The 14,319-nt window shown below is 41.2% G+C and overlaps 1 protein-coding gene across 3 annotated transcripts in view; it reads left to right on the top strand.

The window, feature by feature from the left end:
• The first annotated feature begins 7,685 nt into the window (after positions 1-7,685).
• Positions 7,686-14,319, top strand: part of DRC7 (dynein regulatory complex subunit 7) — a 41,187-nt gene continuing 34,553 nt past the window's right edge. The window contains exons 1-2 of one of the 3 annotated variants that reach the window (XM_056811953.1): positions 7,686-7,854; positions 13,361-13,558. In XM_056811953.1, coding sequence (XP_056667931.1) covers positions 13,380-13,558 — 179 coding nt within the window. In that variant the 5' untranslated portion in view covers positions 7,686-7,854; positions 13,361-13,379. Of the gene's footprint in view, positions 7,863-11,622; positions 11,720-13,360; positions 13,559-14,319 lie in introns of those variants that run through there. The other 2 variants (XM_056811957.1, XM_056811961.1) reach the window with 2 other exon arrangements.

The following is a 14,319-nucleotide window of genomic DNA, read 5'->3' as shown; positions in this document are numbered from 1 at the left end:
CTGTTGTAAAAGGAATTTGGTAGAACTCCTTTGCTTATTCTGTCAACAAGTATGTATAATATTGAGATTAGTGGTCCTTTGAATGTTTGATAGAATTCATTTGTTAATCCATCTGGTCCTGGGGATTTTTTCTTAGGGAGTTCTTTGATGGCTTGTTCAATTTCTTTTTCTGATATGGGGTTGTTTAGGTAATTTATTTCTTCCTCTGTTAGTCTAGGCAATTTATATTTTTGTAAATATTCATCCATATAACCTAGATTGTCATATTTATTGTCATATAATCAGGCATAATACTTTTTAATGATTGCCTTAATTTCCTCGTCATTAGAGGTGAGGTCTCCCTTTTCATCTTGGATACTGTCAATTTGGTTTTCTTCTTTCCTTTTTTAAATTAGATTGACCAGTACTTTGTCTATTTTATTTGTTTTTTCAAAGTACCAGCTTCTAGTCTTATTTATTAAATCAATAGTTCTTTGACTTTCAATTTTATTAATTTCTCCTTTGATTTTTAGGATCTCTAATTTAGTCTTCATCTGAGGGTTTTTAATTTGTTCACTTTCTAGTTGTTTAATTTGCATGCCCAATTCACTGACCTCTGCCTTCTCTAGTTTGTTAATATATGAACTCAGGGATATAAATTTCCCCCTGAGTACTGCTTTGGCTGCCTCCCATAGATTTTGAAGGGATGTCTCATCATTGTCATTTTCTTCAATGAAATTATTAATTGTTTCAATGATTTGTTCTTTAACTAACTGATTTTGGAGAATTGTATTGTTTAATTTCCAATTAATTTTTGATATGCCTCTCCATGTACCCTTACTAATTATTATTTTCATTGCATTGTGATCTGAGAAGGTTGTATTTATTATTTCCGTTCTTTTGAACTTGTTTGCAATGTTTTTATGCCTTAGTACATAGTCAATCTTTGTGAATGTGCCATGTGCTTCTGAAAAGAAGGTGTATTCCTTTTTGTCCCTATTTATTTTTCTCCATATATCAATTAATTAATTTTTCTAAGATTTCATTCACAGCTCTTACCTCTTTCTTATTTATTGTTTTGATTTATCTAGTTCTGATAGAAGAACTTTCAGGTCTCCCATTAGTATAGTTTTTCTATCTATTTCCCTCCTTAAACTCCACTAGTTTCTCCTTTAGAAAATTGGATGCTATGCCACTTGGTGCATACATGTTGAGTACTGATATTTCCTCATTGTCTATATTGCCTTTTATCAGGATGTAATTACCTTCCCTATCTCTTTTGACTAGATCTGTTTTTACTTTGGCATTGTCAGATATCATGATTGCTACTCCTACCTTCTTTTTATCAGTTGATGCCCACTAGATTTGACTCCATCCTCTTACTTTTACCCTATGTGTGTCTACCTTCCTCGTGTATGTTTCTTGTAGACAGTATATGGTAGGGTTTTGGTTTCTAATCCACTCTGCTATTCCCTTGCATTTTATTGGTGAATTTATTCCATTCACATTCAGAGTTATGATTACCAGCTCTGTATTTCCCAGCATTTTGATTTCCATTCCTAGTCCTGCCTTTTCTTCTTTCATTATTTCCTTCTACACCAATGTTTTGTTTTTATTCAGTCCCCCTAATTCCCACCCTTATTTTACTTCCCTTTCTACCCCCCCTCCCTTCTTATTCCCCTCTTATTTTCCTTACAGTATTTTTAAACTACCCCTCCACCCTCTCTCTCCCTTGTATTGCTTCCCTCACCACCAGTCCCTTTGTTACCCTTCTACTTCTCTATAGGGTGCAAATCAATTCTCTGCCCCAATGTATTTTATTTTTCTTCCCTCTTTGAGTCAATTTCAATGCAGGTAAGAATTGAGTATTTCCTATCTCCAACTTCTTTACCCTTCCAGTGTATTGATTTTCTCTCCCCCCCCACCCCCATGTACTTCTTTGTGACATATAAATTCACCCCATTTTGTTTCTCTTCCCATTTCTCTTAGTATTAACCTCTTTTTTAGTTCTAGTTGTATATATATATATACATGTATATATATACATATATATTTATGCATACATATATCTATATACATATTTATGTTTTAGCATTTCATCCTATACAGTTTGTCACTGTTCCCTCTAAATATAATTCTTCTAGCTACCAGGTGATAATAACAATTTTTAAGAATTACCAATGTCCTCTTTTCTTATAAGGAGACATATTTTTAATTATTGGGTCTCTTAAAAAAAGTTGTTTTTGTTTTGTTTTTCTCCCCCCTCCCCCTTTCTTAATAACCTTTTGATGATACTCTTGAGTTCTGTGTTTGGGCATCAAATTTTATGTTCAGGTCTGGTCATTTCTTTACAAATGCTTGGAATTCTTCTATTTTGTTAAATGACCATGCTTTCTCCTATAAGAATATAGTCAGTTTTGCTGGGTAGTTAATTCTTGGTTGTAGACCTAGTTCCCTTGCTTTCTGGAATATCATATTCCATGCCTTTTGGTCCTTCAGTGTAGATGCAGCCAGCTCCTGTGTTATCCTCACTGTAGTTCCATTGTATCTGAATGACTTCTTCTTAGCAGCTTGTAATATTTTTTCCTTGGTCTGATAGTTCTTGAATTTGGCTATAACATCCCTGGGTGTTGTCAGTTGGTGATTAAGTACAGGAGGTGATCTGTGGATTCTTTCAATCTCCACTTTTCCCTCTTGTTCTAGAATATCAGGGCAGTTTTCTTGGATAATTTCCTGTGGAATGATGTCCAGACTTTTTCTTTTGTCATGGCCTTCTGGTAGACCAATTCTTAAGTTGTCTCTCCTGGAACGATTTTCTAAATCTTCTGTTTTGTGAATGAGGTGCTTCATTTTTCCTCAATTTTTTCATTCTTTTGATTTTGTTCTATAGTTTCCTGCTGTCTTGTGAAATTGCTTGCTTCTAGTTGTTGTATTCTGGTTTTTAAAGGCTGGATTTCATCCCTGGATTTTTGGTCATCCTTCTCTTTCTGGTCCGATTTTCTTTGGAGGTCATCTTTCATCTTCTTTGCCTCATCTTCCATTTTCTTTGTCTCATCTTTCATCTCCTTTGCCTCATTTTCAAGCTAATTAGTTTTGGCTTTCAAGACACTATTTTCTTATTTTAGTTCAAGTGCCTCTGTTTCCAGATGACCTATCTTGCTTTTAAAGTTCTTTTCCCAGTTGTCTTCAGTCTCTATTAATTGTGTTTTGAATTGTATTTTTGAGTTCTTCCAAAGCCTGTGTCCAATTCCCTGGAGTTTCTGTGTTTTCACTTGGTGTTTCTTCATCCTTCTCTATTGCATTTGCTCTTTGTTCATTGCCTGGGTAGAACTTGTCAATTATAATTTTTTTTCTTTTTTTGTTGTTTGCTCATATTTGCCCCTTCTTTTCCCCCTGGAGTTGCCTGCACTCTTTCTCCTCTCATTGTGTGTTGGATTGTGTGGTTTGGATCTTATCTATCAGCCTTCCCCTTGGAGCTTAGTCAGCAAATCTCTCAACCCAGTCTGTTGGGGAAAGTGTTGGAGCTTGAGCTTCCCTGCCCTTTTACAACTTTGATGAGATTAAGCCCAGCTGAGTTGAACTTGCAGAGCTAGATGTGCCCTGAGGCCAAAACCTCAAGAAGGGGAGGGGGCAATATGGACAGTCTCTGCTTCTGCAACTAGGCTGCCCACTCTGTGCTTCTTCTCCAACTGCTTCCCCAACACCTGTGTTCGACACTCTGAGCCTGGCATAGCTTTGCCCGCAAGGTACTCCCTCCAGACCAGCACCCTTGCCTGCCCAGAGGTTTCAGCTACTGCTGGAGGCTCAGCACTCTAGGTGGGGGAGGGATCCTGGGACCTTCCTTCTTTCTTCCCCTTAGACCTGAGTATTCTCAAAGTCAGGCTTTTTTGGGGGGGCATACCTTTTAAGTTGACTCCAGAAGGAGGGTTCCTTGGCTCTGTCCTGTTGTTAGGTTTGATTTTCAGTCCTCTAGGAGCATTTAGTTTGTAATAGGTAAGGAAGGGTTTTCAGAGGTCTGAACTTTCACTGCCTCTACACCTCCATCTTGACTCTGCCTCCATGAAAATGGTTTTGACCTCAAGAACCCCCTGTAAGGGGCTCCCAATGTTTGTGAACCACTTTAAAGCATCCTAAATCTTGTCAAACTCCTTTATTTTACATAAGAAACCAAGTTCCAGAGAATTGATGTGGCTTGCAGAATAGCAAGTGAAAGGGCTGTCATGCTCTAAATCTAGAATTCTTTCCACCATTCTCCATTGCCTCCCAACTGGTCTGTTTGGTCTCTTCAGAGTTTAGAAGATTGTCTTTAAAATAAAATATTTTTTTAAGAAGCAGTCAGTATTTTTATAGCTTTATGTAATCTCATTTCATTTGAGCCTTATTACAACTCTGGAAAGTAGGTACTATCATTATCCCCATTTTAGAGATGAGGAAACTGAGGCTAAGCTTCTTAAAGCTAGGTATACTTATATTCTGAAGAGGGAAGAGGAGCTGCAACAGAATTGAACATAGTGAACAAGTTTCATGTCTTCTGCTCTATCCCTTCCCATCTTCCTTTCTCCCACAACAGCCAAGAAGGCGAGTTCACACTTGCCCCTCCCAGGTTTATCTTCCTCACCCCAGGAACTGTGAAAGCCACTTGCCAAGATGTGAAGAATATCTCTTCTCAGATCTAGGGTCCACTCCCTTGGGGGTAGCTGACTTTGAGATAAAATGTCTTCAAGAAAGAAAAGGGGTGAAACTGGAGAGCCCCCTCCTTTTCCAAGCCCCTTTGCTGGTGGTGAGAGGGTGGAGTGGGGGTCATAGTGATGCTCATATCCTGGCTAAGGCACTGAGGCTAGCAGCTGCTCTGAATCTTGTGATACATAGAAATGTTAATTTTTCACACCTTCTAACTCCACACCCTTCTCCAAGGACCCCACATGCTTCACAAGTAAGAACAGTAGGTTCAAAATAGTATTGTAAAGCCATTAACTCATTGAGTTCTCACCATAATCCAGTGAGATACTGTTATTCCCATTTTCCAGGTAAGGAAACTGAGACTCCATTCCCTGGCAGAATTTGAGAATCCAAAGCCAAAATAAGACAGCATTATTGGAATAGAAAGTATCCTAGCAAAAACCATTCCCTAATGGATCAATAACAGAAACAAAGAAACCATTCTCAGAAGAAAAGCAAATTATTATTAACAACTATAAGAAGAGTTGCTCTAAAGTCTTAATAACAAGAAAAATGCCAGTGAAAATAGCTCTTGGATTTTACCTGACACCCTGCAAACTGGCAAAGGGACAAAAGATGGGAATAATCAACATAATTTTCTAAAGCTCAGATCCAATCAAGTGGACTCTCTTCTTCACCCCTCAATAAATTCTAATGGAGTCCTAAATGCCTCCAGGACCAAATTATATACCCTTCTTTTGACATTTAAATCTCTTTAGAACTTGACTCCTTATTACCTTTCCAGGCTTCTTTCATCTGACTCTTGTCCTATCCTGGCAACTCACTCTTCTGTACATTCCACTTTCCATTTCCTATTTCTATCCTTTGGCATTGTCTGTTCCCTCTCTGAAAAGCACTCTCTTCCTCACGCCTGCCTCTTAGCATCCTTATTTTCCTTCAAGATTTAGCTCAAGGACCACCTTCTACATGAAATCTTTTCTTAACCCTCTTCCCCTTCCCCTGGCTGCCAATGTACTCTCTCCCCAAACTACCTCACATTCATTTTGTAGATATTACTTATATATTTGTATTTGTCCATATTTTCTCCTCATTAGAATGTAAGCTCCTTGAGGACAAGGACTATTTCAATTTTGTCTTCATTCCCTAGCCCAAATAATATACCCTTAATAGATGGATATTCATTGGTTGGGGAAAGACAGGTGTTTAAGTGCATTCTAGGTGGGATTGTGAAATGGCTTAACCATTCCAGAAAGCATTTTGGAACTAGTCTAAGAAAGTGACTAAAAAGTTCATATCTTTTGACCAGAGATTCTATTGCCTGCCAAGGAGGACACTAATAAAGTGTCCATATATATCAAAATATTAATAACAACACTTCTTAGTTGGGGTTTGGAAAACAGTCACTAAAATAAAGGAAGGTAGGTGGATTTCAGAAACTAACCTGGCCCCTCTGGTGGAGTAGAAAGAAGTAGCTTATACTTGTGGGGCAATGGATACTGGATCTGTATACCAAAGAGCTAATAAAAAGGAAGGGGGGGGGGCTACTCCTACAGAAATATTTATAGCTGCTCTTTTTGTGCTGGAAAAGAATTGGAAACTAAAGGGATGTCCCTCAATTGAAGACTATGAACTGATGCAGAAGGAAATAAGCAGAACAGGTAAAACATTGTACACAGTCACAACAAAATTGGAAGTGAAAATTTGGCTATTCTTAGCAATGCACCATCTGAGATAATCCTGAAAGACTTCTGATGGGGAAAACTCCTCACCTTCCAGAGACAGAACTGAAGGAGTCCTTCCATCGGTGTCTTTATGGTTTTATTTGGTGGTCTTGGTGATGCAGGAATGTGCTCTTAAAACAGTGACCACTATGGAAGTGTGTTTTGCATGGTAATAAAAGTAAAATTGAAGAAGAAAAAAAGGCCACTGCAGCAACTATTGACCTCATGAGGTCTGCTGCTCAGATGACTATTCTACCCCATGAACTAATGCAATTAGGAAGTAATGAAGTGTGGAAGCTTGTCACCACTGAATGTGTCATGCCAAAGCATGGAGGGACTGAGGCATAGGTGGAAAAGATACCCAAACAAATGAGATCCTGGACACCTGAGGTATTAAGGAGAGGACCAGAAAGGGGGAAGACTGGACCAAACACACCCAAGCCTTTGCATATTCCACGGATGTCAACGGAACACTTGGGCACGCAGAGCGAGCTGGGCAATCCCGAATTGTAGCAATCTGTCTAGATTTGGACCGTTGCTTCACTCCACACCCAGAGTCATCAGTGCCTGATTTCTGCAGCTTTCTCTATCCCGAAAAGCTAAGGTTAAAGGCAGCAAACACAGTCTCCAAGTTCCTTACCGTGATTTCAAACTGTCCTTGTACTTTCTCCCACTCTATAGAGTCTTGGGGTGGTCGGGGGAGGTGGGGTCGGGGGAGGAATGGAGAGTTCATCGACTCCCCATAAGAAATAATCACCCAAATAGAGGTGCCAGGCACACTTGCTGCTTTAGTTCCTGGTTTTTATTTTGTAGCGCCTTTTCATTAAAATGCCTTTTGCTTTGAACTCACGGCATCTGTCTGGGTCTGGCAAACGGGGTTTTTGGATAGGGGTTCACAAGCTATGGGCTGGAAGAAATGCTGTACCTTAGAGGAGTACCTTGGATGCGGGCATATCTTTAAGATCTCCACTTCTGCCACCTATTAAGGGAAAAAAACACATTCCTAGACAGGTAACCCTGCGGCCAGCAAACAACACAGCACAGCACCACGCAGAAGCACTCCGGTTTAATTTTATTCAACTGCCCTCTATATGTTGTATTTAGAAGTTGCTTTCCATTTGGGGGTCAGTTATAATAGAGCAGCTTCAATTATGGCCAGAACGGGTGGAAGATCTAGGCATGATGCCGCCGCCCTTAAGGGCATCAGAGAGAGGCAGGGTTTCAGGTCCAGAGGCTAGGGATTGGCCGTGGGACCGCCTGGGACCTCAGAGACTACAACTCCCAGAGGCCTTCTCTCCCCAGCTTCCGGAAGCTGGTTCCTATGGAGACGGGACAAACAAACTAGAGCCCCTGCTTAGTGGGGAAGGAACCACTGTTGGTGGTGGAGGACGGGGTGGGGAGGATCACAGCTCAACCCTCCCCAGGGTGGGGGGAGGGCACGTCATCCGCTGTGATCTCCAGTCCTCACCTCCCAGTAAGCTGGTGTGGATTTGGGGATGGGGGTGCTGGGGTGGAAGTGGGGGGACACTGTTGGGGGGAGGGGAGGAGAAATGGATGAAGCTTGGGATGGGGTGGGGAAAGACCTGCGTGCAGCCCTCTATAGCTATAGTGGCAGAAATGGGAAGGGAAGGGGGAGGCAGCTGAGGAAATGTGTCAGGGGCCAGGGAAGGGCCAACACAGAAAAGCAGAGAAACCAATCAAGTTTGTCTTTGTAGCCACTCCGGGGTGACCAGTCAGCCCACCAAGGTCCTCTCCTGACAGCCCAGCCAAGCCCCTCTCCCCCTTCCTCTGCAGTATTTTTGCCTGTGTCTTAGTCTACTGCCTCCAACTTCTCTTCACTGGAGTTCATCCTCCTCCATACAGCTACCAAAATGATTCTCTTTAAGAGAAGGTCTGACCATCTCTCTCTCTCTCTCTCTCTCTCTCTCTCTCTCTCTCTCTCTCTCTCTCTCTCTCTCTCTCTCTCTCTCTCTCTCTCAACACACACACACACACCCTATGCACTAAACTCCAGAGCTTCCCTATTACTTCTCTAGGATCAAACATAAATTCCTCTCTCTGGCTCTTCAAGCTTTTTCTACCCAGACTTCTTCTTACCCTTCCAGAGTTCTTTCTCTTGAACCTCCTCTACACCTTCCACAATCTCTCTCTATACTCATCGCTGTTCTTCCTCTCACACAGATTCCATCTGATGACTCCATTTCTTTTTCCTCCTTGGTGTGTCCCAAGCTTGGAATCCTTTCCCTCTTCACCTCTGCTTCCTAGCTTCCTCAAGACTCAGATCTGCAGGGAGTTTTTCTAGTCCCCCTCCCAATAACTACTGATGCCTCTTCTCTGAGGTTACCTCCCATTTTCTTGTGCCTTGTCCCAATGAGGACTGGGACACCATTTCTGCCTTTCTCTGTATCTCCAGCACTTAGCACAGTGCCCACACATAATAAATAGATACAAATTCTCGTTGACAGACTGAGCGGGACATAGAAGGGACTGGTTCTTAGGGTTTGGGGGCCCATTTAGTTCAACCCCTTCATTTTTATTGATGAGTCAGAGAAGAAGCAGTATGCCTAAGTGTTTTAAGTTATACAGTTAGAAAGGAATAAGAGCTATAGTTTGAACCCAAGACTTCCAACTTCAAATCCTAGGGGCTTTCCATTGTTTATTGTTATTATTATATATTATTATTAATATATTATTATTAATAATTGTTGTTATTTGTCTATATTATGTGTAATGATAATATATTTTATATTGATGATGTATTATCACAGCATATATTTTTATTTATTATATATTCTACATTGTTATATTCATATATTATATATAATATACTTATATGTTTATATATTATAAAATATATATTATTATATCATCTGTTACATTTTAATATATTATTTCTATATTCTGTTAACATACTATTATTATTTATATGTTATATGGATAGGAGATAGGATTTTACCTGAGGTTTCATTGATACAGAGAACTTCCAAACAACGAACCCCGATACAAATGAAGGTTGACACATACCTCTGTAACTTGGTGTCTTCGACAGTTGCCCAGACCAATGAAATGTTTAAGGTCAGGGCTAGTGCTTTTCCCAGGTTACACAGTCAAGATGTATCAAACCTAAATTCTAACCTTCCTGACTATCCTGTAAGCTATCTTGATGATGATGATGATAACTGATATGGAAGAAGATCATAATAATAATAATAATTAATGATAAACTCCTTCCTAGGGAACTTTAAAGTCTACAAAGTGCTCTAAATGCTTTAGCTCATTTTTGCTTCTAGGTAACTAGAAGTTGTTTTGGTTTTTGTGTTTTTTGATTAGGTACTTCGAGGGAAATCACTAGCTTCAGAATTAGAGAGCCTGGTTCAAATCCTGCTTCTGATACTTATTAGCTAGGTTGACCATGGACAAGTCACGTACCCTCCCTGGGTCTCTCAGTTTCCTCTTCTCTAAAATGAGTGGGTTGACGTAGATGGTCTCTATCATCCCTTCCGGCTCTAGGCTTATAATCCTTTGATTCAAGATGGCATCCCTGATTTTGTTGTCTAGCTGATCAGAGCCATAGATTTCTCCATCCAGGAGGGACCTTTCAGTTCATCTAATCCAGTTCCTGATACTGAGTTTTGCAAATAATAAAACTGAAGATTCAGAGAAATTAGGTGAATTTCTCAGATCCCAGCAAGTTAATGGTAGGAATTCTCATCACCCCATGTAATGTGGTATTTTACTTCTGCCTTACTTCTAAGGCACTCTTAAGGCAGAAGAATGGAAAAGACCAGGCAACTGAAGTTGAGTTACTTGCCCAGGGTCATATAACTAGGTAGTGTCTGAGGCCAGATTTGAACCCAGGTCCTTCCAACTCCAGGCCCAGCTCTCTATCCACTGAGCCACCTACTTGTTCCACTTCCCAAGCAATGTTTAGGGACACCATCAAGAACATACAATTCTAGTAGGTAGAGATTAGAGGCTAATTTGTCTCTTCCAACTCAGATATATGGGCCAGATTAAATGACCCCTGAGACCCCTTTGAGCTCTGAGAATCTGTGATTTTAGATTTGCTGATGAGAGCCTGTAATATTAGATATGCTCTGCTTTACTCGCCGTGATATGATATATATATATATATGGGATATGTGACATATGATATATGTGATAGAATTTGTGACCATGACATATGGCACACCATATGGTATATGCTATACCATGATGTGTTATATCGGACATGTGTGACTATGCCATGTGGCGTGCCCTCTTAATAGGGCATGTACTATGTGACATGTTAGGTGGTGTGTGATGTTATAGGATATAGGACATGTTATAGGATATGTGGCACATGTGATGTGATACATCATGTGACCTGATATATGTTGGGTTTTGTCCTCTGTTGAAGAGGACCAATGGCATCGCCATGATGTCTTGGCTCACATGCATGAACTGGATTTAAGTGAGGCAGAGTGGCACAAAGTCAACAGCCTCGCTTTCCCTTCCAGGGACATCAAAGTTCAGTGGGAAGATAAAAGCCAGGCCAACTGGCAATGGCCCAGGATGTAGTAAATGGCCTTGGCATCTCTGATGTCCAACCAGGCTCTAAGCACTTTGCAGCACCTACTTCAGTAGTCTTCATGGCCATGGAAATACATTGCTCCCAACTGCCCATTTGGTCAGGGAGTCTTCACTTGTTTGGGCAGAAATCCCCTAAATCCCCAGTGAGTTACTCTCAGCCTGGTTTAAGCCCATCTACCAAGATGGTTTACCAGGGGGTGACCACTGCACATTCTACAGCTTCTTAGAGCCACAGGCAAGAGTTGAGTGCCAGCTGGACACCAAGGATTCATGAGCAGCCATGAGCCCTCACACCAGAGGTGCCAGTCCTTCTTGAACATCTATACACCCCTGTGATATATATATGTATCATGATATATATGACATGATATATGTCATGATATATGCTACAAAACATGATAGGATCAAGCAGTTAAGTGCCTTCTCTGGGCTAGGCATGATTCTAGAGACAGCAAGCAAGAAAGACAGTTCTTGTCCTCATGGAGTTGGGATTCTAATGGGGTAGACGGTAGATATAAAAGGGAGCTAGAGAGGAAGGAAAGGGCTCTACCTAAGACAGCATGGTATGGGAATGGCCAGGCAAGACCTATCAGAGGCCAGGATCAAAGCTTTCTGGGAGGACCCAGTTCTTTTTTTTTTTTTCCATAGGGAGATTCTCAGTCCTTTCTCTGCCTTCTGAGCACCGTCCTGTTAAGGATAGGAAACAAAGTGAGAGTGGATGACCCGAAGAGAAGCTCATTAGTGATTACCTATGGGCTTAGCGCACAGTAGGTGTTAAGTGAACATTATTAGCTGATGGTCTTATCCAATGCAGCAAGTATTATGTCCCTACTGTGACAGTGTACTGTGCTGGGGACACAGAGACAAAATAGAGCAATGCCTGTCCTCAAGGAGTTTGCACTCCACTCAATGAATACAGTATATAAATATCTACATATAAAATAATTTGTGGAGTTGTAAAAGAGAACTTGGGAGCTCCAGGAAGAGGTGGAACATGAGCTGAGCTCTGAAGGAGGTTCTAAGGGGCAGAGGTGAGGAGAGCAAGTGTTCCGAGGCTGAGGGACACTTTGTTCAAAGGTCACGAGGAAGGAAAGAGGTTCATTCTGAGATGACAACCTCTTACCTTCAGGAACTTCAGATTAGAAGGAAATTCAAAGACCTCAACTGAGGAATTCTTGGGGGAAAGTCCCATAAACTGACTAATGTCTAATCAGTCCGGAAAAATCTGGGTGAGGTGACATCCGATTAATCAAGAAGCATTTATTAAATACATGCTCCAGGCAGGAGCAGTGAAGTGGTACAGTGGGGTCAGGGAGACCTGAATTCAAATTCAGCCTTAGATATTTACTAGTTTTGTGACCCTGGGCAAGTCACTTAACCCTGTTGACCTCAGTTTCTTCATCTGTAAAATGAGTTGGAGAAGGAAATGGCAAACTACTCTAGTATCTTTGCCAAAAACCCCAAACAGAGTTGTAAAGGGTTGAATGTGATTGAAATGACTCAAAATAACAACAAAACTGTGCCAAGCATTGTGCTAAGTGCTGAGATACAAAGAAAAGCTTCTAAAAGATAACCTCTGCCTCAATCTATCTAATGGACACCCAGGGCAAGATGGGTGATATAGTGAATATTGTTTTGCTGATTTATCTTACTAGTCCAATTAAGTCAATATTTATTAAGGACTTATTATGAGTCAGCTAGCTGACTCAGTGGATAAAGAGCCTGGCCTAGAGACAGGATATTCTGGGTTCAAGTCTAGCCTCAGATACTTCCTAACTGTGTGACCCTAGACCAATCATTTAACTCCAGTTGACTAGTCCTTATCACTCTTCTGTCTTGGAGCTGATATTTAGTACTAATTCTAAGGTGGAAGGTAATGATTATTTTAAGTGCTTATTATGTGCTTCTCCTGAGGACTAGTGAGGTAAAAAGAGCTCAGATTACCTAGCATTACCACAGTCAGAAAGCCATTTGTCTAGACTAGGGAAATCGCAGAACCATAGACTGTCACAACTGGAAACCATCATAGAGATCAACTAGTCTGATGCCCTCATTTTTCTTTTTTTTAATCCTTGTCTTCCATATTAGAATATACTAAGTGTTGGCTCCGAGACAGAAGAGTGTTTAGGGCAATGGGGGTTAAATGACTTGCCTAGGGTCACACATCTAGGAAGTGGCTGAGGCCAAATTTGAACCCAGGACCTCCCATAGCTAGACCTGACCCTCTAATCCATTAAGTCACCTATATACCCCCCCACTCTCGTTTTTCAAAAAAATAAACTGAGACACAGAGAGGGGAAGGGACCCATCCAGAGTCAGAGAGTTCGACAGCAAGAGAACAGATCAGAAACTGGGGTTCCTGCCTTCTAAGACTCTTGAATCATCTTCCCTACCCTTCTCTTTTTCAGCCAATAGAGAGAAGTGACCATGGAAGTCCTGAAGGAGAAAGTGGAGGAGGAGGAGGCAGCAGAAAGAGAAGCTGAAGCTGAACAAGCAGCAAGGAAGGCAGCAGCTGAGAAAGAGGAGTCCATCCTCGACAGAGATGACCTCATTGATCTGGAACAGAAGCTGAGCGAAATTGAAGTCCATATTCCTGAAGTCCCTGTGTTAGTAGTGGGACAAAGAGGGGACTCACTCCTCTGTTAGGAGATCAGAGCCAAGCTAAGCTAAAAGTAGGAAAAGCTAGAAAGATGAGAGGAGTCCGTTTTCCCACTGGGTAGATAGAAAAATGAGCAAAAACAAAGGAAAATCAGTCTCCCCATCGTCACAGAGTGATCAGGTAGCTGAAGGAGTTCAAGGGTTTGGAACCTCCAGTATCCTACTCTTTATTCCCCAAAAGATTTTCTGTAGCCCTTTCTGCTGTGTTTTCCTTCCCATCCTCCTCCTACTCACTGCCACTCTGGTGCCTCTTGGATCTGGGCATATATACCCCAACATTCTGACTTCTCCAGACACCCTTATCCCTTGACCACTCACAGCCCTGATCTAATCTGGGCAAGAGGAATTGTCCAGCAAAGAATTGACCCCAAGATCTCAATCAATTTTTTAGTTAGATCTGATTTCATTCCCAGTGAGGAATTTTCTCTACCAATGAAGACTTTCTCTCACACGTATATTTCATCTTAGAGACTCCTCTGGGGACACTGTGAGATTGTCTTGTACTTGAGGTCAACAGCCAGTATGTAGCAGGGCCAGATCTCATATCACCTGACTCCAAATTCCAATGAACTAGGGATAGCTTAATGAGTTCTTTCTGCTCAGGCATGAAGAGATGAAGCCTTGTTTGTACAAAGGAAGTGGGACTTTAGGCAATGTGTCAGGCTACTAACTCCAGAGGGATGACCTCTAAGACAGGAAGGAAGGTCTA

Source organism: Monodelphis domestica, chromosome 1 (genome assembly GCF_027887165.1).
Source record: "Monodelphis domestica isolate mMonDom1 chromosome 1, mMonDom1.pri, whole genome shotgun sequence".
NCBI classification, from domain to species: Eukaryota; Metazoa; Chordata; class Mammalia; order Didelphimorphia; family Didelphidae; genus Monodelphis; species Monodelphis domestica.
The sequence above is the reverse complement of the archived record's forward strand: the minus strand, read 5'-3'. Positions and strand labels throughout refer to the sequence as shown.